The following is a 26,940-nucleotide window of genomic DNA, read 5'->3' on the forward strand; positions in this document are numbered from 1 at the left end:
CCCAGTGATAAACTCCTGTATGTTTGTTAAGTTGCAAATATCTGAGCTCAGTGACCCCTGAGGAAGCATCAGCCAACAATGTGTCCCCCTTCCTCCAACGAAGTCCTGTGGCCAGTTGATAAGCACTGCATCTCCACAAGCCTGGAATCTGGTTGACTGAACAAATTCATCTTTGTCAGGAAAGAGTCTACAAGACAGTCCTCTCTCAGTCTCTATGTAGAGAGACGTAATAGAAATGTGTTAAATTTGTTTGACCAGAGAAAATGTCCCCTAAAATATACCTGCCAGTCCCTACAATATCTGTTTATCGGTCAATATTGGAGTTACAGACAGTAATAACCAGGTGACAGAGATTATGCAGCTAACTCATTTTGTTACGTCTCCTATTTCTGTGACATATAGCTGCATTAGATAAAATAAATATATATTGAACTGCTTGGTAAAATAACACAAAGCTGCAATCACTGAAAAAAACACACCAACTTATATATAGTTGTTCTACTGTGTCTTCAAATGTCAGACAAATCTAATTCATTTATTTCCAGATGATTGGACTGACTTCTGCCTCAGAGAGACTTGTTTTCAAACAATGCATTTTAAAGTCAAATCCTTTTTAAATAGTGGTTCTAATCAGATTTCTATTGTCAGGTGAATAATGAAGGATTTTTATGAGAAAATCAAATTTAAAACACTATGAAAATTATGTGATTTGTTTGTGTCTATTGTTGAGTGGTTGTGAATTGCTGCATGGCTTCTACCCACAAGTCCATTATTCATCCGCCCTCTCTTTCTCTCTCACTTCAATTCAATGCCATTCACTTTCAGTTGAATGAGATTTATCGATGTATTAAAGTTCTAAAACAATATTATCAAAGTGAGGCAGGACAATATAATGTCTTTCTGTCTCACTGTCCGTCTCTCTTCCTTTTCCTCGCTCTTTCTCCCAGTTTAATATAGTTTAACTGAATCTAGTCCAGTTATTGTGGTGTATTGCCATGAATGCTGTATAAACAGTTTTTTTAAGGCGACCACTTCAGCAGATCAATAATAAAAAAACCTGCTCTTATTCTGTCTCCTACTAAATCCAATTAGCCTGGCTGCCATGAATATGTGATGAACAGTATTAATCGTTAATTCAAAATGGTGTTTGTGTGTTTGTGTGTGTGTGTGTGTTTGTGTGTGTTTGTGTGTGTGCTTTCATAGATTATATGGACTATATAATGTAGATATTATAATATCTACATACTCCTATGCAGGTATCTGCATTAGAGTACGCTGAGGGAGAATCTTCATTGCCACACATTAGAATAAATATCCATTAACATTAAAACCTTGAATATTGAATAAAGGGCGACAACAGCCGCCAATTTAGAGTCACCAGTTAACCTAATGTGCTCTGGACTGCTGGAGGAAGACCGGAGTATCCGGAAGGAGCCCACGCAGACATGGGGAGAACATGCTCCACACAGAAAGGTGGTTTGAACCCAGAACCTTGTTGTGCTCAACTGAGCACAATGACACAATAGTAGAGAAAACAATAACAGCGATGGCAACAGATTGAAATATGAATTCAATAGGCTACACTATTACATCAGAGATCTACTTCAGTAAAAAAAAAAAAAAAAAAAAAAATATATATATATATATATATATATATATATATATATATATATATATATACTTGAATACACACGCACGCACGCGCGCGTGCGCGCACACACACACACACACATACAATGCAGAACAATATATGAAAAAGAAAATAGTATAAAAATAATAAAAACATTACAAAATATATTCTCAGGATTTAACATAATCTTCACAATATTAGTTTTTAAAATATTGTGTTCTTTTGGTTTTCATAAGTTACTTGAGGTTTGTTCATGGTAAATCAAGTTTCAGTACAGCTTTAAGGGATTTTTCATCATAAATGAAGCATTTTTTGCAAGTGCTATAAAAAATTTACCAATGATTCAAGTAATATTTAGCAATTTTTAACATATTATATAACAAATTGAAAAAAACAAGTAAGCTATCGTCAGTTATATGAACATAAAATGGATTAAGACTCTCCAAAGAGCTTTTCTTTGTGTCATCTTTAAAAAACGAATGACCGTTTCTTTTTCTTTTAAACAAAATCCTTCAACAATATACTATGAAGACTTTTCAAGGGGATTAACCAAGATATCTTCTGTTCACAGTTTTAAAAAACAAAAACAAACAAACAAAAAAAACAACTATATATGAATTTTACTGAAGGCCTGAGTGTATTATAAGGGAGCATTCCTGTATCCTTGTTGTTAATAAACTGACAGTGTCCCACCAGGACTCCCTTTAAACTCCTCTCACAGGCGAACAGCCCATCATCATCATGCTGTGCGTGAGGATGTGAGCAGCATCCAGTTACGTAAACGCGTGGAGCATTTCTATTTGCTCAGAGTTTTTGCAGCCGTCGTTGCCAGGTAACGACGCAGAACTGCATTTCAAGAATTGTAGTTCAAAGAAGATCGTTTCCGCTTTACTCGTGTCAAAAGAGCTGGGAAAGAAACCTACATATCCCATAATGCAAGTGCTAAGGAAGTACCCGCCCCTTTTGGGCACATGACTTGTGATACTCCGGTGAGCACAATAACAGACAACATTAACAGTGTTGTTCGACTAATTTTCTTTGCCTAGCTAGTGTTTTCGGCCTCTTTTCTTTCGCTGGTTGTGTAGTGTTATTGTTAAAATGAAGCTGCAGTGTGTAGTCGTCGCTCTATGTCTCAGTGTGGGTGTAATGGCTGGGAAATACACCCGGGAAATGAACGAGCCCAAGCCGAGCGGCAGTGATGGACAGACGGTGGAGTTCAGGATAGCTAAGCTGAACCAGGTGTGGGAGAAGGCTAAAAGGGTACGTATATTAAATCAGAAGTCCAACGTTAGCAGCTGTTGCAACTGTGCGTAGTAAACTCAGCTACACTGATACAAATAACGGTTGTTGGTGGTCAATGGAGCTAACCGGATTGAATTAAATTTACATGAATGGCCCTTTTGAAATACAGTACAATGAGATAAATTATTAGCCTTAAGATAGGATACTCGTTAACGTTCATATACAGGGTCTGAGCCGATAAGCAAACTCATTCATGAGTTGTGCTGGTACTCTTTGTTCAGTAAGCTCAGGTAGAGTTGTTTACAGCCAAGAACATGGATAATCAAGCTTGGTACTAGAGGGTTGTTGGGAATGCATTTGGACATGGGGGGAAAAGAATGAGTTTGATTCTTCTGTTTTAAAATAACCACAGCTGAGGGACTTTGAGGTCACCCGGTTGCCCAAGCAGACCTCAGTGGTCCCCAGCAGCAGGGCATCGCTCTGGTGGTGGAAATGTGAATGAAGATGAGTAGTTCCTGAGTCAATGTTCAGACAGGAAAAGTGTATTACGCAAGCCTCCTAACTTCCCCAAATCTTAAATAAACTCACCTCACTTTAGATGATCGCCAAGCTGTCCTGATTTGAACTTTTCCACCACTTAGGGTTCTTTGAGACAAAAAGTTAGTTACTACATACAGGCTATCTTAGCCCACCCTCTCTTTTATCTCCTGAGTTAGTGTTGTTGTTGTTTTTGATCCATTTTTAGTAAGTTTCAATGAGAAATCTAATGGGTTGCAAAAATGTCACAGTGATATGAGATGAGAGAAGTAGCGTCTGTAGCAAGGTAACAGAAATAAAAGTTAATAACTGATGTTGGATTGAGTATTCAGGATGTCCTAACCTGAGATAAGATAGAATGAAGTCAGATAAGATAAGTTTTCTCAAGATAGTTGGGATTTGCTTCTGTAATACCAAATAGGGAAACATCCTATCTTATACTCTTCCTATACTAATTTAAGACTTAAGATGGGAAGTGTCTATGGCCCCAGGCCTGTTTTCAGGCCAGTACAGACTGTGATCTTGGAGTCTGTCATCAAGGTCACAAAGGGATTATAACTGAGCTTTTAACTGTGTTGTCTGTTTCCAGCTCTGCCTGAATAAAAGTTTCTATAGGAGCTGAAGTTTTCCATTTTCATTCATCAAACAATCTGTAGTATAAATAACCTACCTGACTTAGTTATTATTAATAAGCAACTGTCACAGTGTTTTTGCTTTGTTACTATTTCAGCCTCCCTTTGTAGTCTGGTTTTTCGTCCTCAAACTTTCCCCCTCCTTCTGTTCCACTGATGTTATGTTGTCTCTTGTTCTGGTTTTGACAGATGCAGTTGTCCCCAGTGCGACAGGCTGAGCTGCACAGTGACTTGAAGATCCAGGAAAAAGATGAGATGCAGTGGAAAAAGATGAAAGTGGAGGGACTGGATGAAAATGGGGAAAAAGAAGCCCAGCTCCGACGCAACTTCAATGGTGAGACAGTTACTGCTTGCTGGTGCAGTCAGGAATGGGTTAAAACGTGTCCTCACTTTGATCTAAATTCACTATGGAGACACTCTGCTATGAATATTCTATCACTGATCTTGGCAATGCCACTGAAAGATTTTTTGACAAATAATTGGACAAGAAATTAACATCATTAACACCAAGGAATGGCTGGTAGAAGAACAAATGTTCTACCAGCCATTTAAGTCGCAGAAGAAATGTGATTTCTCATCCCTGTCAAGGTTAGACTGTTGCTATAGAGTATTTTCATCTCCATGTGAAATGAAGACTGCAGCCATATCCATGTACATGCAGATTACATTACATGATGTGTGAGCAACTAAATTTAACATGTGGAAGGTATAAAAATACATGAAACATTCGTAAAGAGAAATAAATTTTAATATGGGCCTCATGGTCATGAGAGGATGTAAAATCCCATAATTCTTTGCACTTCATTGAGCTTGTAGAAAGCAGTCAGGGCACGTTTTCTAAATATTAATGGGGAATGAAGTGGGATTAAAAGCATCAATTTCAGATTCAGTATATTTTTTACAGTTTTATGATAAAATGTCATCCAAACCAGCTACAGTAGAATTACTTTCCTGATTGTTACAGAGGCTCACCCACACACAGATGTGTAGAGCATGCTGTGATGAATTCAGACACACATCTGTCCCTGCAGCTTCCTCCGATGGTAAAAGGTCAGGAAAGGCATACTGAGACAATCAAATCCTTAATCAAATCATGATTAAATCCTAGAGCTGGAGGTGTATGAGTGTGTGAAGGGATCTCCACCTCAGAAACTGCAGGCAAAGACCCAGCCACATACACCAGTGTGTTTAGCATTCTGCCACCAACAGCCAATGGACTTCCATTACTGTGGCAGCTCAGGCAGCAACCCCCCTACCCCACCCGGCTCTCCTTCCTAATTCCCCAGTGGTTGAGAGACCTTCCAGCTCTAGGCAGAGTACAAGAGTCACCTCCTGCTCCTTTGTAGGCTAAATATAAATCAAATCACCTTCTCCCCTCTGCATCACACCCTTCTCCTCAAGTCATTCTAATTGGGCTGAAAAATCATTTGTCTGTCTCCGTGTTTTTTTCCTTTTTGCTGATGCTCTCAGTTTGAGATGCCAGGAGACAAATCCTGACACCTCGCTTGTTGTAAATTGGTTATTCTGGGAACGTAAGCTTATTTCACTGTTTGCACTCATTGTAGCTGAAAGGGTCAGAAGCCTCAGATGAAACCATAAAGTGTGAACTATACAAGCTCAACAGTACCTCAGAGATTGTCATCAACTTCTTGCAGCCTGTTTATGAGGATGTTAAACTCAACCCTGCATGTGGACACTCTCCTAATCGAGAATCAGCAGTTAATAAGTGACACTGATGGGTTACTACAATGTCGAGATGCTGCTGAATCAGCTGCTGCAGTAACAGTTTACTGGAGCAGAGCCACTTCAGAGCAAAGTCCAAAATGTTGGGACATTACTAGACTGATTGTATAACAATATTTTTGCACATAGCTGACAAATATTCAACAAATTTGACAAGATCATCAGTCATCTGCCTTGTAAATTTTTCATCCCTGCAGTTTTTGGATGCTTTTAGAATATTTTCTTCTTTTATCTTCTTTTGTTTCCTTGTATTTGCAGACATGCTGCCAAGGCTGTGTAAGGTGTTCTGTTAAGTGAGTGAGTGGGAGGGTGAATGAGCATTTTCCTCCTCTCTCACACTCACCTTTAAATATCAATCTTTTTGACAATAGAAGCAGCATGATAAAGCTTGGCATCTGCATCACCTACTGTGTGCTACTTATGTCAAGAAAAAAAGTGAAGGTAGTTTGTTTTGAGAAGCTCCTCAAATCTAAACTCTGTTTGCTGGCCTGTTCAGTTTTATTTTCAGCATCTGATTCATTAGGGATGCTAGTCATTTTCTATTCTCTTTAAAAGATGTGGTGACTTTGTAATTAATGACTTGCTGTCAAAGGTTTTATGCTTCTGGGTAATTTTGATGTGAAATGTTTGTCTTGTTTAAATGATAAATATGTATGTGTCACTTTAGATTCTCTAGGGTATCAAACAGCGTCTTCTCATAACAGCCTCAGTTACAGTTACAGGCTCATGTCAGCATCATTTATGGCGGTGCCAGTAAAAACTCTCTGCTCTGGTACACAGTGATCCTGGCCAAGTATGGGATGGATGGGAAAAGGGACACGCGACCACTGGAGAGCAACTCCCTGAAGGACCATGACACCAAAGAGGGAGACATGTTTGATGATCCCAGGCTGGACAAACTGTGGAACAAGGTCTGTGTTTGAAAGGAAGGAGGAAGAAGATTAACGGAATATATTTTGGGAGTGACAACTTTTTTTTTTTTTTTTTTTTTTTTTTTTTTTTACAGTTTTGTTGTGATATTTTTATGCACACCCTGTTGCTGCTGCTGTTTAAAAAATGACTACAATGGTTACATACAATAAAGACATGAACCCCAAATAAGCTAAAAAAATCCTTATATGAGCATAGAAACACACTTTTTGTTTTTCAGCACAGCCCATTATTTTTAAAAGCTTGTGATTTGGCAACTATGAAAAAAGTTTAACTCCAGCTCTATCATAATTACCCACATTACACAATTTACATCTTCAGTTGCTGAAGGACCAGAACAGAAAATCTATCGTAAGAACTTTTTTGTGAGCACAAACTGTGCTTGAAAAAATTTACCATTGGATTTTCCATTTGTGTAGAGTGGGGTTGAAATGCTTCAGCACAATTCATATATCTGTCAGCAGCAAAAATAACTTTGTATGCTATATTTTAGATGCCAAAGAAAATTTGATACTTTCTATTCACCATGTGTTCTATACATCCTGTGTAAAATGGTGCTGTGGACCTTTTGTGTTATAACAGTCCATTGAGTTTATAGATTTTCAAACATATGTACAACTGGTTCATGCCACCATCCTCCCCACCCAGAATAAGCCTTTTACTCTGCTGCGTTTTAGACTAACTCCTTCTGTCTTCAATGACTCGATCTCCACCAGGCTAAGAGCTCGGGGAAGTTCTCCAACGAGGAGCTGCTAAGCCTTAAGAGGGAGTTCCAGCACCACAAAGACAAGATCCACGAATACAACATCCTCATGGACACCGTCAGCAGGACAGAGGGTGAGCTGTGTGAATCGCTCCCTTTGCTTTGTGTCACGCCACCTCTGCTTTCTTGCTCTGTTCTCCTCTCTGCTGCTGTGCGTGTTTTCATTTTTCTTCATTTCTCATGCAGATTAACCTCCAAATGACATTTATATATTTATTACATAATATAAAGTAACGAAAGGCACGCACAAACACACTTTATTAATGTAAAGATGAAATAACAAACAGTGCTGCGGCTCTCTCCTGCTCTAAGCCCAGTCTGAACAGTCAGGGTGAAAGCTTTACACTCCACTCACGTAACACACCTGCTGCTGTGAGAGAGCGGGGACGATAATTACGCACTGTAAAAGTCCCAAAGAGCAAGCAGAGCAGGAGAGGGAGAGCAAAATAAGTAATTGAGCCATAGCGGTGAAAATACCACAACGCATGAGTGCACACGGCAGGTGTACACACACACACACACACACACACACACACACAGTGAACTAATATTGGGAGAGCAGGAAGGGACCGTCATTACCTGTCATCGCACACTGTGTCAGTCCAAAAACCTCCTACAATAAACTTTAAGAGAGCCTCAGTATATGATGCTGCAGGCGCAGGTTACAACAGCTTTTTCACCATATGTAATAAAAAGCCTACAATGAACACTGTAAGTGGACTTTTTGGTTCCTATAAACAAGCATTTGTATGGAATGATCCTGTCACAAGCTTTTTGATCCTTATAAGCAGCTGATCACTGTAAACATCTTCTCAGCTCTCAATAGCTCTTCATGCTATTCATATGCAGGCATAATTATGATTCTGATATAGGTCCGCTCTTCAAATTAACATAACATTTACATAAAATTTGGAGAATTTTGCTGGGAAAAAGGACAGATTTATATTTTCTAGCCATCGGGGCAGTTTTCAAAGCAAATGTATGCGAAGAACACAAAGGAGGGTTATCCAGAACTCTCTGTCTGTTTGTTCAGTCTGATGGTTGTGTACATAGGTTGCAGGTATCAGACAGCACATGTCCACCCACTGATCAGTGCTTGTCACATCACATCAAGCTGTGAGTTTTCAGCCGAGCTGACTGCCGCGTCTCTTTTGGACTGGACTGACACTTAGCAGCTGTTTCGTGCCAGAACTTTTCTGTTAGCACTGCACAGTGCTATGTTATTGCTGAACAAGCCTGCGGTATTTTTCTGCTTGTCTGATGTATTTAAATATTGAGCCAATCACATGTTGCCTGGAGGGGAGTCTCCATGCATCTCCGCAGCACCACCACATCCACCTCCGTCCTCTGCCTGTCGAGGTTCCTCAGTCTTCATTTCGACTCAGTTTTGCTTTTTTTCTTTTGATCCAAATGTCAGTGGTTATCATTGAATTAGTGTGGTGCTGTCCAGTTGGCCTTTGTTCACTGTTTACCCCCCCTCACCTTTTTCAAGGGTGAGTCAGACTGGAATCTCAAAAGCAGGCTGATGACTGAACAATAAGATCAGGCTCACAGGCTGCTCCACTTTCTTATGGAAAAACAGATTTGATATATGAAGAAAAAGTCAGCCCTGTGAAATGTAAGATTTAATTTGAATGGCTACTGCTAAACTCTCCTTATTAAATGCTCCTTTTCTTTCTCTCTCTTCTTCATCCAACCAAACCCATCGGCTACTGACTCTGAACCTGACCTGTCACCTCCTCTCCTCCCGTTCTTTCTCTCTGTCTCAACAGAAATCCACAAGAATGTGATCTCTCCCCTGGAGGGCGACACCAAAGAGCACGTGCTGCACCAGAAGCACACGGATCTGAAGCAGAAAATGAGAGACCTCAATCAGGGCTTCGAGCGCCTCCGCAAGCTCAGCCACGAGGGCTTCACTGAAGACAGTGGTGAGGGAGACAACACACACACGCACACAAACACACACAGCTTGTTTGTCTCTTTCTTTATCTCTGCATTTATCTCATCAGTGTAATCACTGGGATTTGTAATCATAATAACACACTTTGCTGTATCGCAGTTGGTGTGTGATGATACACTAATGGCACAAGCATTTTGTGCTTTTACTTTCAAATGGAACATCTAAAATGAGAAAAAGACTTTGAAAGAGGGTTATTTAAAGCACTCCACAGTGCTGCACCCATCCAGTGATGTAAACCAACGTGTCCTTGTGCCATTGAATTTGGAGAAAACATTCATTACTCTGTCGTAATTGAATATTCTTGTAGTTTTTCGTCTTTTATCTCTGTTATTCTGCTGCTTTTGGCCAATTGTGCTGGAGGTTTTTGAGGTATGTGAGGTTTCAGAGGGAGTCTGTCGGGAGTTTAGGTGAAGACAATGCTCTTTCTGCTGATTCATACTGACTCTTTACTTGTTCTCTATTCACTCCCCTCCAGGTTGTTTCTCACTCAACCTCTTTCTCCTTACTCCTTGTCTCTTAATCAGTTTTCTTCTGTTTTCTCTGCTGTTTTTTATTTGTAGTACTTAATCAGTGGCAGAAACTCAAGCTGAGATGTGAATGCGAGCAGTCTTCTATTTCATATTGTGTTTATACTAAATGACTGCGTACCCACGGTGGCTTGTTGCTGGTGCTCCTGCTCCTCTTCAAAGCTCCCTCCCTCTTGAGCGTGCGAGTATTGGTGAAAATCCAAACTGTCTCCTCAGACTGTTTATCTCTTCATCTTCCTCTCTGTCTGTTCCTCCTCTGTAGAGTTTCGGGAACCCCGTGTGATTGAACTGTGGGAGGCTGCCAAGAGAGCCAACCTCAGCGAAGACGAGCTGGACTCTCTCAAGGTAGCTCTTAAATTTCTTATGGCAGTTTTTTGGACACCACTGTTCTCAGTTGTTTGTAGACACGGCTTTTTGTTTTACCAGACTGCTGCAGTCGAACTTGTAGAAACTTTTTAATCAAGTGCTCTTTTCGTAACAGTATTACATTTTGTAGTGTACTTGGTAGCTAAGTACTACTTGTGTATGGTGAGTCATGAAGCAGAGGCTGCACCTTATTATGAGCACATTTCATGCATTACACATTTGAAATGCACAAGTATTCTGCTCTCCTGTCACTGCCTCGTTCACCCTTTGTCCCATGAGCAGATGAATGCAGTGAACAACTCAATTTAAATTTCAATATTTTAAAACACATCTGGCTTCAAGATCAGATGTATCACAGGGAAATGTTCAGCTACAATTTTCTGTGTGACATTTCCTCTGTAGTCACCGTTTGAGATGCATATCAGCTCCCCTGTGCAGCTGTGCATGTACTTGTAGGTGAACTGAACTTGCACTCCTGTCGTATTCGCTGCCCTGCTGTCCTTGTTCATTTAGGAGGAACTGCGTCACTTCGAGACCAAGGTGGAGAAGCACAGCCATTACCAGGAGCAGCTGGAGCTCTCCCACCAGAAGCTGCAACACGTGGAAGCTTTAGGAGATAAAGAGCACATCAAGAGGAACCAGGAAAAGTACCACACGCTTGCTGAGAAGACCAGGGAGATGAGCTACAAGGTAAGGAGGGATAACAAAGTGTCGATTAGCTTTCAACTCCACACTCTGCCAGTGTACACGACACAGTAATGGCTAACAGCTGTCGAGAAATGAGAACAGAATGAAACACTGATAAAGTGCTGGAAAAGGCTGTTCCAAAGAAATAAGGGACAAAGGTTAACAACACATCATATTGTTCCTGTTGAAGAAGACTATCATTCTGAAGTTACAACACAACAGTCATTGATAATGTTGACGAGCTCCGAAAGGAAAAGCTTTGATCAAACCTCACACTATTTTCAGCCTGTTCTAAATACTGTGTATCCATGTTTACAGGTATCATCAGAAACATAGCATGCTGAGAACCAAATGTACTAAAAATAACTAGAATAAAACCAAGCATGTACAATATGTGCATTAGATTGGATAAATTTGTATTATAGCAGGTAGAAACAACATTTGTTTTCAAAGCTGGAATTTCAAATGTGGGCTACAGCAGTGGTTCTCAAACCACTTTTCACATCAAGGACCCTAAACTGGCAAAAATTAGACCACTGACCCCCATCTGATGAGACTGTTGTTATAACATGTTTTATTGCAGAAAGTGAAAAGCATGACCAAAATAGTGATATGTCTGTCTTTGTGTTACTTATAGATGGAAATATAGTGAAAATAAATGATTCTCCCTTTTTGCGGGGGACCCCCAGGTATCCCCTCAAGGACCCCTTGGGGTCTCTGGACCCTACTTTGAGAACCATTGCTTTACAGTACATCAGCAGCAGTGCAACTGGTCATTTTTTATTTGGTGTACCAGCTAATGTTACTATAGTATAACAGTAGTATATGTTGAGTAAATTGTGATCAATAAATGTGCAGGACTTTACCACATCTTTTTAATGTGACCAGTGGTTGATGCTAAATAAAAATAGGCCCCCTCACTCATCAGCATGTATTGTTAGTTCATTATAGTATTGAGTACACATTTGACTTACTACATATACAGTAGTAGTAGTAGAATACAGTCATAGCTAACTAGCATTACTTACAGTCTCTGTATTTTTTTTTTTTTACAATAAAACAAATGCATTAGCTGTACCCGGAGATACAGTATTAACATCAGGGAACAGCAATCTGAACACAAACTATTTACATTATTATTGTGATCATAATAAATGTAATTGCACATGGTGCTAAAGCTCCTACATGCCCACAGTACATTCACACAGGTGTTTGTCACTGAATGAACTTTTCTCAGTATGCTTGACATTTAACATCTTCCTGTCAAATGTGTTTCACCTGCTAAAGTGGAACAAATTCAATTTTTTTTAACATATATACAGGAATTTGTATGCCATTAAAGTGTGTGTGTGTGTGTGTGCTTTTATTGATATAAAGAAACAAAGATGAAGAAAAGGGAGACAGTGCTGACACTGATTCTTTGTCTTGATTTCAGATGAAGAAACACATGCAGGATTTGTCCAACAAGATCTCTCGTCAAGGACTCCAGCACAATGAGCTCTGAGAGACTCCCATCTCGGTCGTTATGTCAGTGAAGGTTGAATGAACTGAAATAACTCCCTTTATCACCACACAACATGCGCTACATTCCCCCATTCCCTTTCATCTACTGTAAAAAGAATCTGTCTTTTCCATTGAAGGTTTTCTACTTTTCTAGAGTTTTGATTTTAAAAATTGCAGAATTAATGAATTGCAGGTCGTTTGTACAGAGATATTTTATAGATCAGCTGGATTTATTGTGAGAATTACCTGCTCAGATTATCAGTCAAGGTACAGATAAAATAAAGATCAAATAGTTTAAATACTAGTCTGGTACTCTGTGGCAACATTTATTTGTACAACTACTGGCAGGCAGGTGTGGGACAAATGTCTGGTTGTGGTACATAAACTGGAAATGTGGCTTTACTCCAAGAAAGCCAAATCTTGTGGAGGTGGTTGTTGAAGGATGGACAGGAGCAGCTGAGTCAGCCCTAACCAGATGATGTAGTTCGGCTGCTGAGCAATGATGGTTCAGGGCCTGGAGGGCAGCCAACTAACTGCACACGTACTTCATCTTGTCAGAATATTGGCTAGTTGGTGGCCAGACAGTTCTTCCGCACCCCTCTGTCGTTAGCTGTGCTAATAATAAATGCTACGTCACATAGGCTGTTACTGCTGTAGAGACTCATACCATGGTCTGCTGGAGTATTGTAATGTTACCGCCTTCATACGATCAATAGAAAATGAAAAACACTTTGCAGATTCAGGTAAGAAGCACTGAAACCATGAAACCTGAAAATGTAACAGCAATCTTTAATATTCAGTAAAATACAAGTGCCAACAACATACAAACAGTAATAATTAAAAATATAGTTTCATGTCATTCATATTGTCTTGGCTTAAATAAAAGCAGTGACTATTTACACGTCCTGTAGACAAAAGCAGTCCCTGTAGAGACATTAACCAGCTGTTCTTGATAAAAATTTCTTATGCCTCATCCTCATGTTTCTTAATCCTCATCTCCTCCTCTGGCACCGGTGTGGAACTGCCACCATAAAAACAGATTACCGTCAAATATTGGACAATTTGTCCTGATGATATCAAGAGGAAGGTGAGAAACTGGAACACACTGCGCTTTTCCGTTCATCAATTCTCGCCCTCTCACAGACCAGAAGCAGAGACATTGATTGCTGTGATGAATAATGTTACTGGCTGACTGATTACTCAGTCATGTCCTGCTCGGGCCACATGGGCCTGGATTAATGTAATTTGCACCCAAGATATATCTCTAAGCTGCTTATTTCAGTCGAATGCTTTTAAGCTCTTATGTGGAATGATTGCCAAGCAAGCTGGGACTCTTAGCAGTTGATTGTAAGTTGACAGTGTGATGAGAAGGGCTTTATCTCATTATGTGATCATACTATGCCCCAAACCTGTGATTAAAAAGTATGACTTTAAACAGTGGCAGTTGAAAACTTTTAGTGAGAGAGGTAACAACAAATATAGCCACACCCCAAACAGTCTGAAGAAGGTGAATCTAGAATCTAAACAACTGTTTATCTCCCATCTGTAATATCAGTGGAAAACATTCGTTTTTGGTGCCGTTCCCTCATCATTTAACAGAGAGTATCTTAAAAGAGGCACGTCGAGAAAGGTTCCTCCGTCAACAGTTGCCTCAGCGTACTTAAGTGCCATGCAGCCAACAAAAAGAAACATTTCTAGAGTAAAAGGGCAACACTAATTTAAATCTAAGCATACAAGAAATTACAACATAGAAATAAAACACATCCATGATGGCAGCTGCATAAGAGACTTCCCAGACATTTCCTTTTTTCTTCTTTTCAGTGGAATGGATTGTTTGCGGGAATATCTGTACATGTGCACAACTGTGTGCGTGTGTTTAAGTATGATGATCAACTGCATTTGAGCATTTTAGCTTATTCAGAGAGATGGACAGAATCCGCAATGAAAACTATTCTAAAGTGTCATAGAGTTGAGTGTCACAGAGTCATTTTGGTGGCCCTCTCCGCCTGTTCTCCACCTGAGTCAGTCTGCCCTGAACATGCTCCGCCCCCACTCTGTGAGCCGTTTCCATGGCAGTGATGTCGAGGTGGGCGTATCTGACGGAGCCCTCTTCTGGGTCGGGGGATCAGTGATAAAGGGGGAGATGAGAGAGAACATAAACATGTTCTTTAATTTAACATTGTCACATACAGGAAAAACATGCTGTGTAATGAAATGCTCAGTTTCTTTAACCCTTTAGTAACTCAACCTTACACCATTTTCTAAAGGACAGCATTTTCCTAACTGATGGTGCTGTTGATATGTCTGTAAAGCGATCATTTCATCTGTCATTTAAAAATCCATAAAAGTACTTTAAATGAGGATGTTGCCTTTAATTTGCCAGTTCACAGCTGAGAATTTTAAAATGTAAATACTTGTCACTGTATAATTGCTTCATTTTCACCATCCAAAAATGTGTGATTATGCCCCATAAATTAGGCTCTTTAGTAGCAATAAAAAAATTAATTCCTGTCTGTTTGCCATGAGTAAATTGTGTCTGTACTTAGTAATAGTTGTGTGTAGTTGTTGCAAAAAAACACATTTTAATTTCCATACTTTTTTTTAAAGCTGATAGAGATGCAAGCAGAAAAATAAGCAGCAGTTGCAGGGTACTCTCAACCAAACCAAAGTAAATTTGTTGCTGGAATAGGTAGCAACTACACCATCCTCTCTAGTGACCAGCAAGTACATAAGTGAGACACACTGATGATGTTTTAGCCAAATTAAACAGATAACATTGTTGGAAAATGTTTTTTTTTTCTATATTGCAGTAATGCTTTCCTCAGCTGTGCTTATGTTAAATCTCCCTCAATAAATGTAATATACAGTATGTCATATACTTTTACTACACATCTTGCTGTATATGCTAATAATGCATCCGGCAGGAACATGGGATGCAAAAGCTGATGTAAAGCCATCATCACAGAGAAGGAAGAAGCACCAGGACAAGACATACAGAGATCTAAGATGGCCATTTAAGGCTCGGTGTTCTTACTGGGTCTGCAGAGTTGCAAAGTGTTACCTCTGACAGTACTATGTGGACTGGAGACTGGAGCTGAGCATCGCTCCGGCAGGTCCAGCTCCGTGTACAGGAGCTCTCTGTTAGTTCTAGCTGGCAGGGGGCTAATGGGGATGTTGACATAATTAATAGTGCTGTCACTATGGAGCCCAGCGTCCAGGAACACAGACGGAGGAGCTTCATGGGGAGACAGGAACATAGCTGAAGGAAAAATCCAAACGGAGAGCTGTTAAAGTGGCTGCACAGATGATCCTGAGCCAGAGCGATGAAAAGAAACCTACCTGAAGAACATCAGAACAACAATTACTGTTATTAATCAGAAATTATGTAATTCTCTTACCACCAGCTGATGTTGGTCTAAATGTGCTCAGTGTGATAGGCAGAGGTGGAGGGGCAGAGGGAGGCCGGGACTTCTTCAGACCTGCCAACTTATTACCAACATCCACATTGTCTTCATGTTCGTCTCTCACACAGAGAGGAGGATCTGAGAAGCACATGAGGTTTTGACACCGTTTCACTTTAGTTGACAGTCACACAGTAAGACCAGTGATGGAACTACTTAAGAGTAGTGATACAACAATGTGTACAACACTGTATTCCAAGAAAGTTCATTATTCAAACTCTCGCTTCAGTAGAATCTAATCTTTATAAAATCTAATTATTATCAGCAGATAAGAGTAAGGTTAGAGGCTTTGTTCCACTCTGAAGCTCTCAGCTTTACTTGAAACCCATCATCAGGAAACCACAGCTACATTTCTACTGTATTTTATCAGCTGGGCTGATACCTCCGTGTCCAAGCCTACACAGACTGAAAGATCGGACGTACACAGACACCTGATGATGGTTTTTAAGTGAACCCAAAAACTCGTCATTTTTGTTCTGGTCCTGGTCCATTATCAGCTAAATATAAATTTGAACTCTAAATATTAAGTACTCATCATGCACAAGAATGGCCCCTGTCAGTGTTGGATGTTATTTGATTATTACTCGCACATAAAACAGCACAGATCAATTTAACTCGTTTATACTGTTTTATCTATAACACTGCATCATATTTTACACTGTATATAAAAATTTTATTTTAAATTAACATTACAGCTGTCAAATGAGTGGAGTAGAAGCATTAAGTGGCATAAAATGGAAATGTTCAAGTACTCAATCTCCTCAGAATTTTACTTAAGACACGAGCACAATTTTGTATTCACAAACACACCTTGTGTATCTGCAGGAGGTGAAAGGCCTGATGGTGTCGAACTGGCAACCTAGAAAATAAACCAACATTATTTCAAAGATTTCATCTTGAAGCGCTCATGAATTTGCTTAAAGTGTATGCAGTTTATTCCTTCTTCTGTATCATTGATCTATTTCTTCTGAATAGAGTTTTTCTTTTATTTTTCTTTCAAATGTTACCTAGTCTTGCTTTACACATACAGCAGCTCTCCTTTATGGCTCCTTCCTAACACAAGCCAAAACAGGCAGATAAAAATCTCACCTGAGTCAAGCATCTGTTCCTTGCTGACCGCCACTGCTCTGGTGTAATGTAGTTGTCCAAACTATGATTGCACTAGGCGGAAAGACAAGAGAGGTTATCGTCAAGGCAGGGTTAATTGTTTTTCACTGAAACATTCAACATTGTTACCGACTAAAAAGGAAAACTGCAATTTTTCAGCGGTGAAAAATAAATTCTCAGCAGCTGTGGACAAAGAGGCGTCTTAGAGAGGGACTGATGAAAAAGAAGAAGGACGGGTGGTGGGTGAGGGAATGAGGTGAAGAAAAGAGGGTGATATAGAGCCGTGAGGACATAGCTGACATCTTAAGAGGTAGCAGAGAGGAGACAAAGAGGTGGCTGGCTCAGACATGAGAAATCTCTGACACCATGTCCCAATTGAACATTTTCTCCTGCCCACAGCAGCTATTACCGCATCAGGCTGGAGCTTCAGGAACATTATCTGTCACACGGGCTGTTTAAATGGACATAATACAACTTGGGGAATCCAACCCGAGATGAAAGGTACGTCGCTTTTGCCACATTGAACTGCTGACACTTCAGAGTTGAGGTATGATGAATAAAGAAAACTCATTTGTGTTTCACACCCCAGGATTCTCTTCTCCGAGGGTTTCTGTTGGTTTCATCACTACTCGTTAACTTTCTTGGTTTCCTTTTGCTCTCCCTCTTGCCAGCACACACACACACACACACACACACACACACACAAGCTGTCAGAAATCACAAGACATGCTGCTGCTCCCTCTTCCGCTCTGATTATACTCTGCTCCCTACAAGGGGGAAGCACTTTTCACAACCTATCAGAAAATTAATTAGACACAATGTGGAGAAGTCTCCTCTGAGAGCTTTTGAGGTTTCAGAATCAAAGGGAAAACAACACCCGCTCTAGACAGGTTTTTGATGTAAACCCACACCTGCTTTTTTTTTTACAACTGTTGTTTTCTTTTTTTTTGTGCTTCTGTGGCTCAGCAGGTGGCTTTGTCACCTCGCAGTGAGAAGGACTTGGCTTTGAGTCACTGTCACTTCTGCCTGGTATTTGAATCTTATCTCACCATTTTTCCACGCCCTGTGGGTCTCAAACCAAAGACGTCCACAGTCACTCGGACTGGAGACTGAGCTGCCCATATGGAGGAGACTGAGCAGGCATGCTGTGATTGCAGGAGGGCTGCCACCACAGTGGGCGACACTGTGGATGGTTGCAAAAAGGGATGGTTGCAACAAGTCTTATTCCTCCAATGAGAAACATGCTAGAGTGATAATACTCATACAGCACAAGCTCAGTTAGAGGTATTTTTTTTAATATACTGTCCTGACATTTTGTATGAATTACTCAAAACATACTTAGTTTGAATCATTGATGTGTTGCCATGTGTCAAGGCCAATGTGTCTAGCTAGCACATGATGTTCTGTCATGGCTGATAGGGTGGGGACGGTTGTAACAAGTCATTTTAACTGTCCCCCGGCTAAGCAGCCATATAACAACAGACCACAAAACAGTATTTTTCAACATTTTTAGTTCATAAGCCAAAATATTCAACTTATTTTGTCCCAAAGCACCATAAATGCAACAATAATAATCATTTTAACATGAATTAAGAGAATAGAAAAAATATATTTTGGGAAAATATTATATATATACACAAGTATATATATATATATACACTTGTCCCTACACTGTGAGGTAGTATGGGCTTAAAAAGTAAGATAACACATGTCAAGGAAAGGATTTCCTCTTAAAGTACTGAGGATGATTCTGAGGTTGAATCACAGAACAGTATGTTTTATAGAGAAATTATTATATTTCATCTTTTCTGCTCCTGTGGTAATCCCTGCTCAGCATTTTGCTGTGTTATCACCTTCTACATGAGCCTTGAAAGCATTGACTGTTGTAAATGACAATTACAACAATTAGGCTGAATAGCAAGTAGTAGTGTGTATGTGAAAAGGGCAAATAATTGCTGCTTGAACTGCTCGTGCATCAGTAACAAATACTGCAGAATTATATGACGAGGGCAATGATTAAAATGACTACCAAGTGCATTAGAAAAGTAAACCTTTAACACTTAAAGACACTACTGTGAAAATGTTGTACAATTTACACTCCAACCTATGGCCTTAAAAATGACCACTGACGTAAACCCACATCTCTGACATTATCAACAAAAAACATTGCAAACTTCATTAAATCAACATTTGCAGGGATAAAATGTTGGAGTCATTTTGCCCACACTCCGTACAGTATAGAAACACTGAGATATCATTGTTATAGTTTATCCTCTGTTTTTTTATATGTTCCTTCTGTGGAGCTTCCTTTGTATGTGGACCTGGGGAGCTACAATTATGAAGTGCATTTCCCATGTGTTGCATGACATAGTGCTGTATTTGATGTTATTATAAACTTGGAGATTTCCTTTTGTCAAACATTTTCCCTGATGAAGGGAAAGCACTTTACTACTTCAGAGAAGAATATCCAGTACATTTATCTTCCATCTACAGCTACCAGTTTCTTTGTTAGATCAAAGTTTTACATAAGAACATCTGATAAACTTAAAATGTACTTTAATTGATAATACCAGTGCTTCCAAAACTTTTTGACTTGTGGCCCCTTTTAAAACCATCAGTGTCTAGTTGAGGCCTCATGCCCTGCTTGAGATATCTACAAGTGACTTCCTCTCTAAACTTTTCAGATGCTTTCATCATTCATCTAAATAACTGAAACCCAAAGAGGTCAAATCATCTCATATCTCACAAGAAAGCAAAGGTAAGAACCTGTTTTTCCCCTCTCTTATTATCTCTTATTAATCACACAATCAGATTTATCTTGTGACCCTCATAAGGAGCCAACCCTGGATTGGGAACCACTGGATTAATCTACCTCTGCTGCCGCTAGCTCCACCAGCTACAACAGTAAACTGCTACTTACCATTGATGGATTAACACTCTAAAAATGTAATATATAATAATATCAGTCACAGGGGCCATTTTCTGCAGATCAACTACTTTTACTTTTGATACTTTTAGTACATTTTGCTGAAAAAAACTTTGCATTTTTACCTAAATAGGATTTTGACTGCAGGACTTGTACGTGTAATGAAGTATATCAGTACTGCAGGTCCACAGGAGCAACTCCAAAATCCATCCATCAGTTTTCTAAACCGCTTATCCTGGAGGGGACTGCAGTCAATCCCAGCTGACACTGGGTGAGGAGGGGGTACACCCTGGACAGGTCGCCAGCGCATCACAGGGCTGACACATGGAGACAAACAACCACACACTCTCACACCTACGGGGAGAACATGCAACTCTCCACGGGGAAAACACACTAACCACTGCACCACCGTGCCACCCCAACTCTGCAAAAACATATATCTTGATTTTTGTTGCTGAGTGAGAGCAGAGAAGGACACAGAGGTCTTGCTCCATGATAGTTTACTGAGGTTGCTTGGCTCCAATACAACAAAATGTCTGTGACAGCAGGAGCAAACTCAGTAAGCAGCGATATTACGTGTACCAACCCCTGCTCTTTTCTCATCCCTCAAGATCCAAAATACAATTTTACCAAGAAACTCACCCTAGCTTATTAGCACAAGGGATCATTACACAAAATCTCCATTTTATTAGCACAAGGAATAAAAAAATACCTCTGTGCGCTTAGTAAATGCGAGACACACTGAAGACAGATAAGCATCTGTGGGAGCATACCCAAGAGCGGGAGTAAGTGATTAGCATAATGATTTGCAAACATTTTGTTTCATTTCATTACTTAATGCAAATGTTAGAATGGAAACAAAACTCCTACAGATAACTGGTTTCTCTATAGTGCTGAGCTTCAATGACACAGTCTTATTCATTCATTCAACATTGTTTACATTGTCTTGGATTAAAATGATTCCCCAAATCCCCTCAGGATGATTAGACTCTAGAATCTTATTTATTTTTAAATCTTCTTTTCTCTGGTCATTTTAATAGAGGCTGAGTAAAACATCTATAACTGATGGGATCTTTTTCCTGAACTGGGGTTATAGATTCACATGATTCTCCCACTGATGTGCACCACTCTGCTTAGCTGGTTGACTGTTTGATTGATTTATTGATGTACTCTATAGAGTGTGAAACTTCCAGTACCTGTGTTTCTTCGCAAGCCAGGCCTCCAGGTACCACCAGGGGTCTGGGTGTGGACCTCCCCTCACTGTCCACAGAGGGCGCCCTCTCACTGCCCCATGAATGCGAATGCTGCATCACGGCCTGAAACTGGGCCCTCGGTCCTGTGGGGCTGCTGCTCAACCCTTGACTACCCCCGCCATCCCCAATGCCCAGCTTAGGTGGGGTTCCCTGGGCTGAGGTTTCCCTCAGGGACAGGGTCTGGAGGAGACTCCTGGGGGTATCATACCGCAGTTTGAGCAGGCTAGGGGTCTGGTACTCCTCATTATGCCTACGAGATGCACATAAACTAGATTTGGAGGCACAAGAGCAGGAGGAGGCAGCACAACTGTGCTCTGGGGTCAGTGTGGACTGAAAAGGAGAAGAAGGAGGAGGAGGAGGAGAAGAGGGGGGGGGAGCAGAAGGAGGTGAAGAAGGAGGAGGAGCAGGTAGGCTAGCCACAGAGCCAAACTCCTCCCCTCCTCCCTGGCTGGCCGTGTCCAGACTCCCCGTACACGACGAGCAGCTCCCTGAGTAAGACGACTGGCTGCCTGTGGCTATCCCAATCCCACTGTCTAAGGAGCTCTGCCGCCCACTGTCATGGAGACCACGAGGATGGGGCTGGGCGGAGGATGGACAAGTCCCAGAACCTCCCATCACAGCAGCGTAAAGCCGTTCATCTGAACTGGTCAAAGCCTTCAGTGTGGAGGAGCTCGATGCCGTCTCGTTGGAGAGGTGCGGTCTAGCTAACGGCTCCAACCGAAATGGAATTCTGCTTCCATAGCTCGTGTCTGATTGGCTGGAGGAGGAGCTGGAGATGCTGCTGTGGTCGTCTCCGGCAACAGATGTGCTGCAGCTGTAAGTGGAGGCTGAAGAGGCAAGAAACTTATAATATAACTGAAGAAACTGAATATACATATTTTATGTGTTACACACCAAACAGAAATTTTAACTGTTGTATACAGAACATTTATTTAGTTATATATAAATCGTGAAAAATGTTATGAGAGACTGGGAGATCAGTTTAAAATGAATTCCTATCATCCTCTTCGGTCTACATGGAGGTGTTTCTATGCAGCAAGGACAGAAATTATGAAGTTTTCTCTCTGAGTTTTAGAGTTAATCAGCAGAAATTAATCATGGAGCCTCTGACTACACTGAGCTTCACACTTGTGAATGATATACTCACATAATTATGACAAAAACTTGCCCTGAATGTCTTCATAAATACACACCAGTGATTCAGCCTGTGTGTGGACAGTGCCTGCCAGCCCGAGCATACAGATGAGTGCAATGATCAGTAAGAAATTCATGATTTAAGCAAAGTGCTGAGGGCCCCGAGATAAGGTATACTATCACTTTGATACATTACAGAGAGCTCATGAGTGACTAACTTATACCCTGAGGTGAAGTTTATAGAATAATGTACCTGTGCTGCTCGCGAGGCTGCACTGAGACAACATGCTGAGTCTTTTCTCCAGCTCTGACGCCTCCAGGCTCATTCGTTCCTCTGCTGAAGCTGGGTCGGCACTGGGATCTGCTGTATGCACATACAACACACCATACATAAATAAATATACAAACACACAAAGAGCACAAACTGTCATGAGACCATCAGAGTCTTGGGGACATTACAACACAATGTCCATCGTTTTATCTGAATGATGACATAGCTCCCTGTTTAAATGATCTTTTTACATTTTAGATCAAATTATTTTATTTATTTTATTCTAATAGGCTGTGACTGTTTCATATCATCATTTCACCCCACACTTTTGTGTCTATGCTGAAGATGAACACAATGGTAGGCGTTTCCCTATTGAACACGATTCAATAACTTTTAACATTACAGTAGAAAATACTAAAATTAGAGATAACACATTATTTATCCTAGAGGTGGTGTGATGCAGCAGTATAAAATATTTTATTTGTAAAAATGGGAGTAATGATAAAATACAGTATATATCCCTTATTCAAACACATACACTAGCATACAGACAAACTAAAATGAATATCCATGATAAAATATATAGCATAATAAAATATAGTACAACAATAATCTTTGTAAATAAAAATGTGACCCTGACTGTAGCTGAAATGGTCTTTGAAATATGAATGAATCCACTGCAGTTTTTTTTAATAAATACAGTATGATGAAAACATGTTTCAGTATGACACAGTGTCATTTAGAAATACACGTCTCACAAAACCAGGCCAGGTTTTTTGTGTGTGTACAAATATCAACACAGAAGTTATAACAGAGCTACTGTATTCATCAGCTTCTTCTTTAAGATGTCTGCCGTGTGTGTGTGTGTATGTGTGTGTGTGTGTCCAACTGTTACACAAGCTTGTAAATTTAACATCTCCCAAAGGAGGCTACAGGTGCCTTGACTATCTGTTTGACCATTAATTTACTGTAAAATCCTGCCAATTACACACTTAATGCCTGCTATATATACATGCTTTAGGGGTGGGTGAGTGTAAGGGGGGAGGCACGGCTTTGAAGGTTTGCATTTGCCAGTGTGCACACTTTGCAGTGGGTCAGGGTGTTTGTGTGTATAGGTGTCAACAACCTAACCCTTGGATTGCTGCCTCTGGATTTCAGCAGCTAATGCTAACGTGCAGATGCCAAGTTTCTTCACTACGCTATGTGAGGTGTCAGGTAACATTTGCTAACGTTGCTAGTCTACACTAATTATAGCTGCTTCACAGCACTGAATGTCGTGGGGTTACAGTGGGCCCCAGTGCAGACTGACACAGGTTGGCTCACAGTAGAATAAATGTGTGAGGGAAGCATACAGCATTTTCAACCTGTATGCTGTTTTTATTTTATTTTTTCTCATCAATCCTGATGATTCTGATCCACTTCTCCTCACCTTTGTTCGGCCATGTTTATAGAGGGGCTTGCATATCAATGCTGCCTGCAATACATACATGACAACGCCATGCATGTGTGTATTTTCTGCTATATTTTTTACATTATCATACACTATACTATTGGCTTATTATTACTACTGCATTAACATATAAACAGCATTTTCATATAAGATTGTTGAGACAGAGTTCATTTAAAGTATCACCATAGGTTCATAGGTTTTGTGTGTGTAAAATCATTATCTGCAAAGTAACTACTAACGGTAGCAGCAGCAGAGTAAAAAGTACAATACCCTTTGAAATGTAGTTGAATGTAAGTACATGTAGAAGAAAAAGCAAATACTTCAGTGCTTTAAGGTACCTTTGTGGAGTTTTTGACCATTCACAGTGCTATGGAGGAACATTTCTATGAGTGAACACCTGTTTTGTTTGTCTCACGCATTCACACAAGGACACAAATGCACATGCGCATTCCTGCCAATGGTTTCACAATGCGTTTGCAAAAAGCGAGGGAGAAGAAGAGCACTAGCATGAAAACATGTGACAAACAATGAGAACATTTCCAAATGTTGGAAATATAATATTCAGATGTTTTATGTGGAACGAAATGCATTCAGCATGTTTGTCAGACGTCAAGGCTACACACAAAGTGTTCTGGTGAAAGATACGGAGTGTAAACGGAAAACTCCACAGTATACCTTTAAAGTTAACCTGTGGAGTTTCCGAATTCTAGGAGCACAATGAAGCTGTTTATTTATGAGTGGGTGCCCGTTTGGTTTGCAGGTGCAAGAGGATGCACATGGGTGACACAATATACATTCCTGCCAGTGGTTTCACACTATTCCTCTGAACTATGGGTGGCTGTAATGCACCAAGAAACACAGCAACGTGTTAACAAAGGAAGAAGATGAAGAAGACTGCAAGCTAGTAAAAAAAAATTGTGAGCGATACAGGATTTAAAATGATAAAATAAATCGGCTTTGCTTTGAGTTTTGGTGTGTACGAGTGAATGTAAACATAACTTTTGTTTGTTTACTAGAAAACTCCACAGGTCACCTTTAAGCTTAGACCTTGAGTAAATTGAGTTCTGCACACAGAGTGTTTAGAGGTACCGAGTGACCCATCAGTGTGTGTTTGAGATGATTTTCTGGAGTCCCACTGCAGCAGAGAACCCCCTGATAAGCAATAAATAAATCATGCTACAGAGACTTGACTTGACAGGAAAGTCAGAATCTGTCAGTATGATGGAAATGGAAGGGAAAACTAGGTACAGGTCAAAAAATAGTCAAATACTATTATACCTTTAGAAGATATCTGACTGTGAGAAAGTGTTATGTGTAGTTCAACAGTGCCAGTAGCTGATGGCAGAAATGGTGAAGTGAATGTCTCTTCTTACAGTAGGCTGCAGTATTAAAAATTTAAAAGCTGTAGGAAGTTGTAGATTTTTCTCCATGTTGGCATCCATCTTTATCTTTAGCAATTTCATTTAAGTGCATATGTCAAAAACCAAAAAGAGAGCCTGAAGGCATGTGAGTGTAAGAGCACAGTCCCACGGTAGAGTGTGCTTAGCTCCATGTCTCTTCAAAGGTCTCATAGAGTTGTCAGATCCTCGGTATGTGTCCTGTACAACTTTTCTCTTTCTGACTGTCACTAAACCCTCTGTCTCCATATTTGTGGTCTCAGAAATGCCTGTGAAATTAGCAGTACGTTACAATAGCACACAAGTCACACACAAAGGCATGACCCCTTAATCCACACACTGACCCTTGGGGCTTTAAGCATGTGCTGTTTCCGTTAGCATGACGTCTGACACAAATGCTAAACATGCACACTAAACAGACAGTAAACCTTTCTCATGGGAGTCACAGAGTCACATACCAACACGATTGATCATTATAGTTCAGAACGATGGATGTCTACTGCAAATATGGTAGATACATCCTGGGTAAAGTAGCACAATTCCTGCAAACATTTTATTCTTGGATGCATTTCTGCAAATATTTTTTGCAAGTTTGCAAACTGATTCTGTTTGCCATTTGTGTGTGTCTATGCAAGTATGTGTGTATTCACCTGGCAGGGAAGGTCGCAGGCCATGCGGGGCCCTGCTGGGGTTGATCCCCCTGACAATGCAGTCAAACAGGAAACTGATCTGCTCTCCTTCTGAACAGGACAAGAAGAAAACACCAGCCCCTGGAAGAAAGATGGGGAAGAAACAAACAAAAAAGCGTCATGGTTCAGATATAATTAGTAGTTAAATTAAGCAAACAGTATGTCAGATGGCAGGAGTAAGGAAAAAAAGCTGTAGTAAATGGTGAAATATAGCGTAAAAGCTAATTTTTGAGTAAGGCCAAACAATATTTAATGATGTTGAGAAGGCTAGTGTAAAGGCAAGGCTGTTCTTTGAGCCAGCAACAACTTTTTCTTCTAAAGGTTACATAAAAAGTCTATCAATCCACCACCCCCCTCTCTCCTATCAAGCCCACACAGCGGTAGGAGTCTGTAAAAACAGAAAAAAAAAATCATGAAACATCAAAAGCTCACATAGTGGAGATATTGAAACGACAGCCCTTACTCATGAGCTCAGACAAAAAAAATGATCCTTATTCTAATGGAACTAATAAAAGAGCAAAACAGCTGAGGAGGTAGAAGATTGCTGAAAATATTTTTTTGGAATAAAAACATCTGATTTAGTATTTCTTTATTTTATTTTTGGCTTTTTTAATGTAATATTTAAGCAACTAAGAATATTATTTTATCTAGGTACTGAAAATGTGCCTCAGTTATTAATTACTTACATTACATTTATTTTTTAAACTTAACTTTACATTACAAACAAACTTT

At 40.1% G+C, this 26,940-nt stretch overlaps 2 protein-coding genes across 5 annotated transcripts in view; one reads left to right on the plus strand and one right to left on the minus strand.

Moving 5' to 3' along the window:
* The first annotated feature begins 2,588 nt into the window (after positions 1 to 2,588).
* Positions 2,589 to 15,388, plus strand: lrpap1 (low density lipoprotein receptor-related protein associated protein 1). The gene is made up of 8 exons (XM_071503916.1): positions 2,589 to 2,890; positions 4,231 to 4,375; positions 6,565 to 6,695; positions 7,431 to 7,551; positions 9,250 to 9,405; positions 10,227 to 10,309; positions 10,844 to 11,020; positions 12,453 to 15,388. The coding sequence occupies exons 1-8, from the start codon at positions 2,729 to 2,731 to the stop codon at positions 12,519 to 12,521; spliced, it is 1,044 nt and encodes a 347-aa protein (XP_071360017.1). The 5' UTR covers positions 2,589 to 2,728; the 3' UTR covers positions 12,522 to 15,388.
* dok7b (docking protein 7b) overlaps positions 13,295 to 26,940 on the minus strand; it is a 28,199-nt gene continuing 14,553 nt past the window's right edge. For 2 of the 4 annotated variants that reach the window (XM_071503914.1, XM_071503911.1), the window contains 8 exons: positions 26,170 to 26,289; positions 22,655 to 22,765; positions 21,211 to 22,094; positions 17,071 to 17,142; positions 16,792 to 16,840; positions 15,919 to 16,062; positions 15,555 to 15,779; positions 13,295 to 14,632 (listed from right to left, as the gene is read on the minus strand). In XM_071503914.1, the coding sequence (XP_071360015.1) occupies positions 14,505 to 14,632; positions 15,555 to 15,779; positions 15,919 to 16,062; positions 16,792 to 16,840; positions 17,071 to 17,142; positions 21,211 to 22,094; positions 22,655 to 22,765; positions 26,170 to 26,289 (1,733 nt within the window). In that variant the 3' untranslated portion in view covers positions 13,295 to 14,504. The remainder of the gene's footprint in view (positions 14,633 to 15,554; positions 15,780 to 15,918; positions 16,063 to 16,791; positions 16,841 to 17,070; positions 17,143 to 21,210; positions 22,095 to 22,654; positions 22,766 to 26,169; positions 26,290 to 26,940) is intronic. The other 2 variants (XM_071503912.1, XM_071503913.1) reach the window with 2 other exon arrangements.

The sequence above is a fragment of the Trachinotus anak genome, unplaced genomic scaffold (assembly GCF_046630095.1).
Source record: "Trachinotus anak isolate AG129_WGS33_773 ecotype Australia unplaced genomic scaffold, CSIRO_AGI_Tana_v1 ptg000019l, whole genome shotgun sequence".
In the NCBI taxonomy this organism is placed as follows: Eukaryota; Metazoa; Chordata; class Actinopteri; order Carangiformes; family Carangidae; genus Trachinotus; species Trachinotus anak.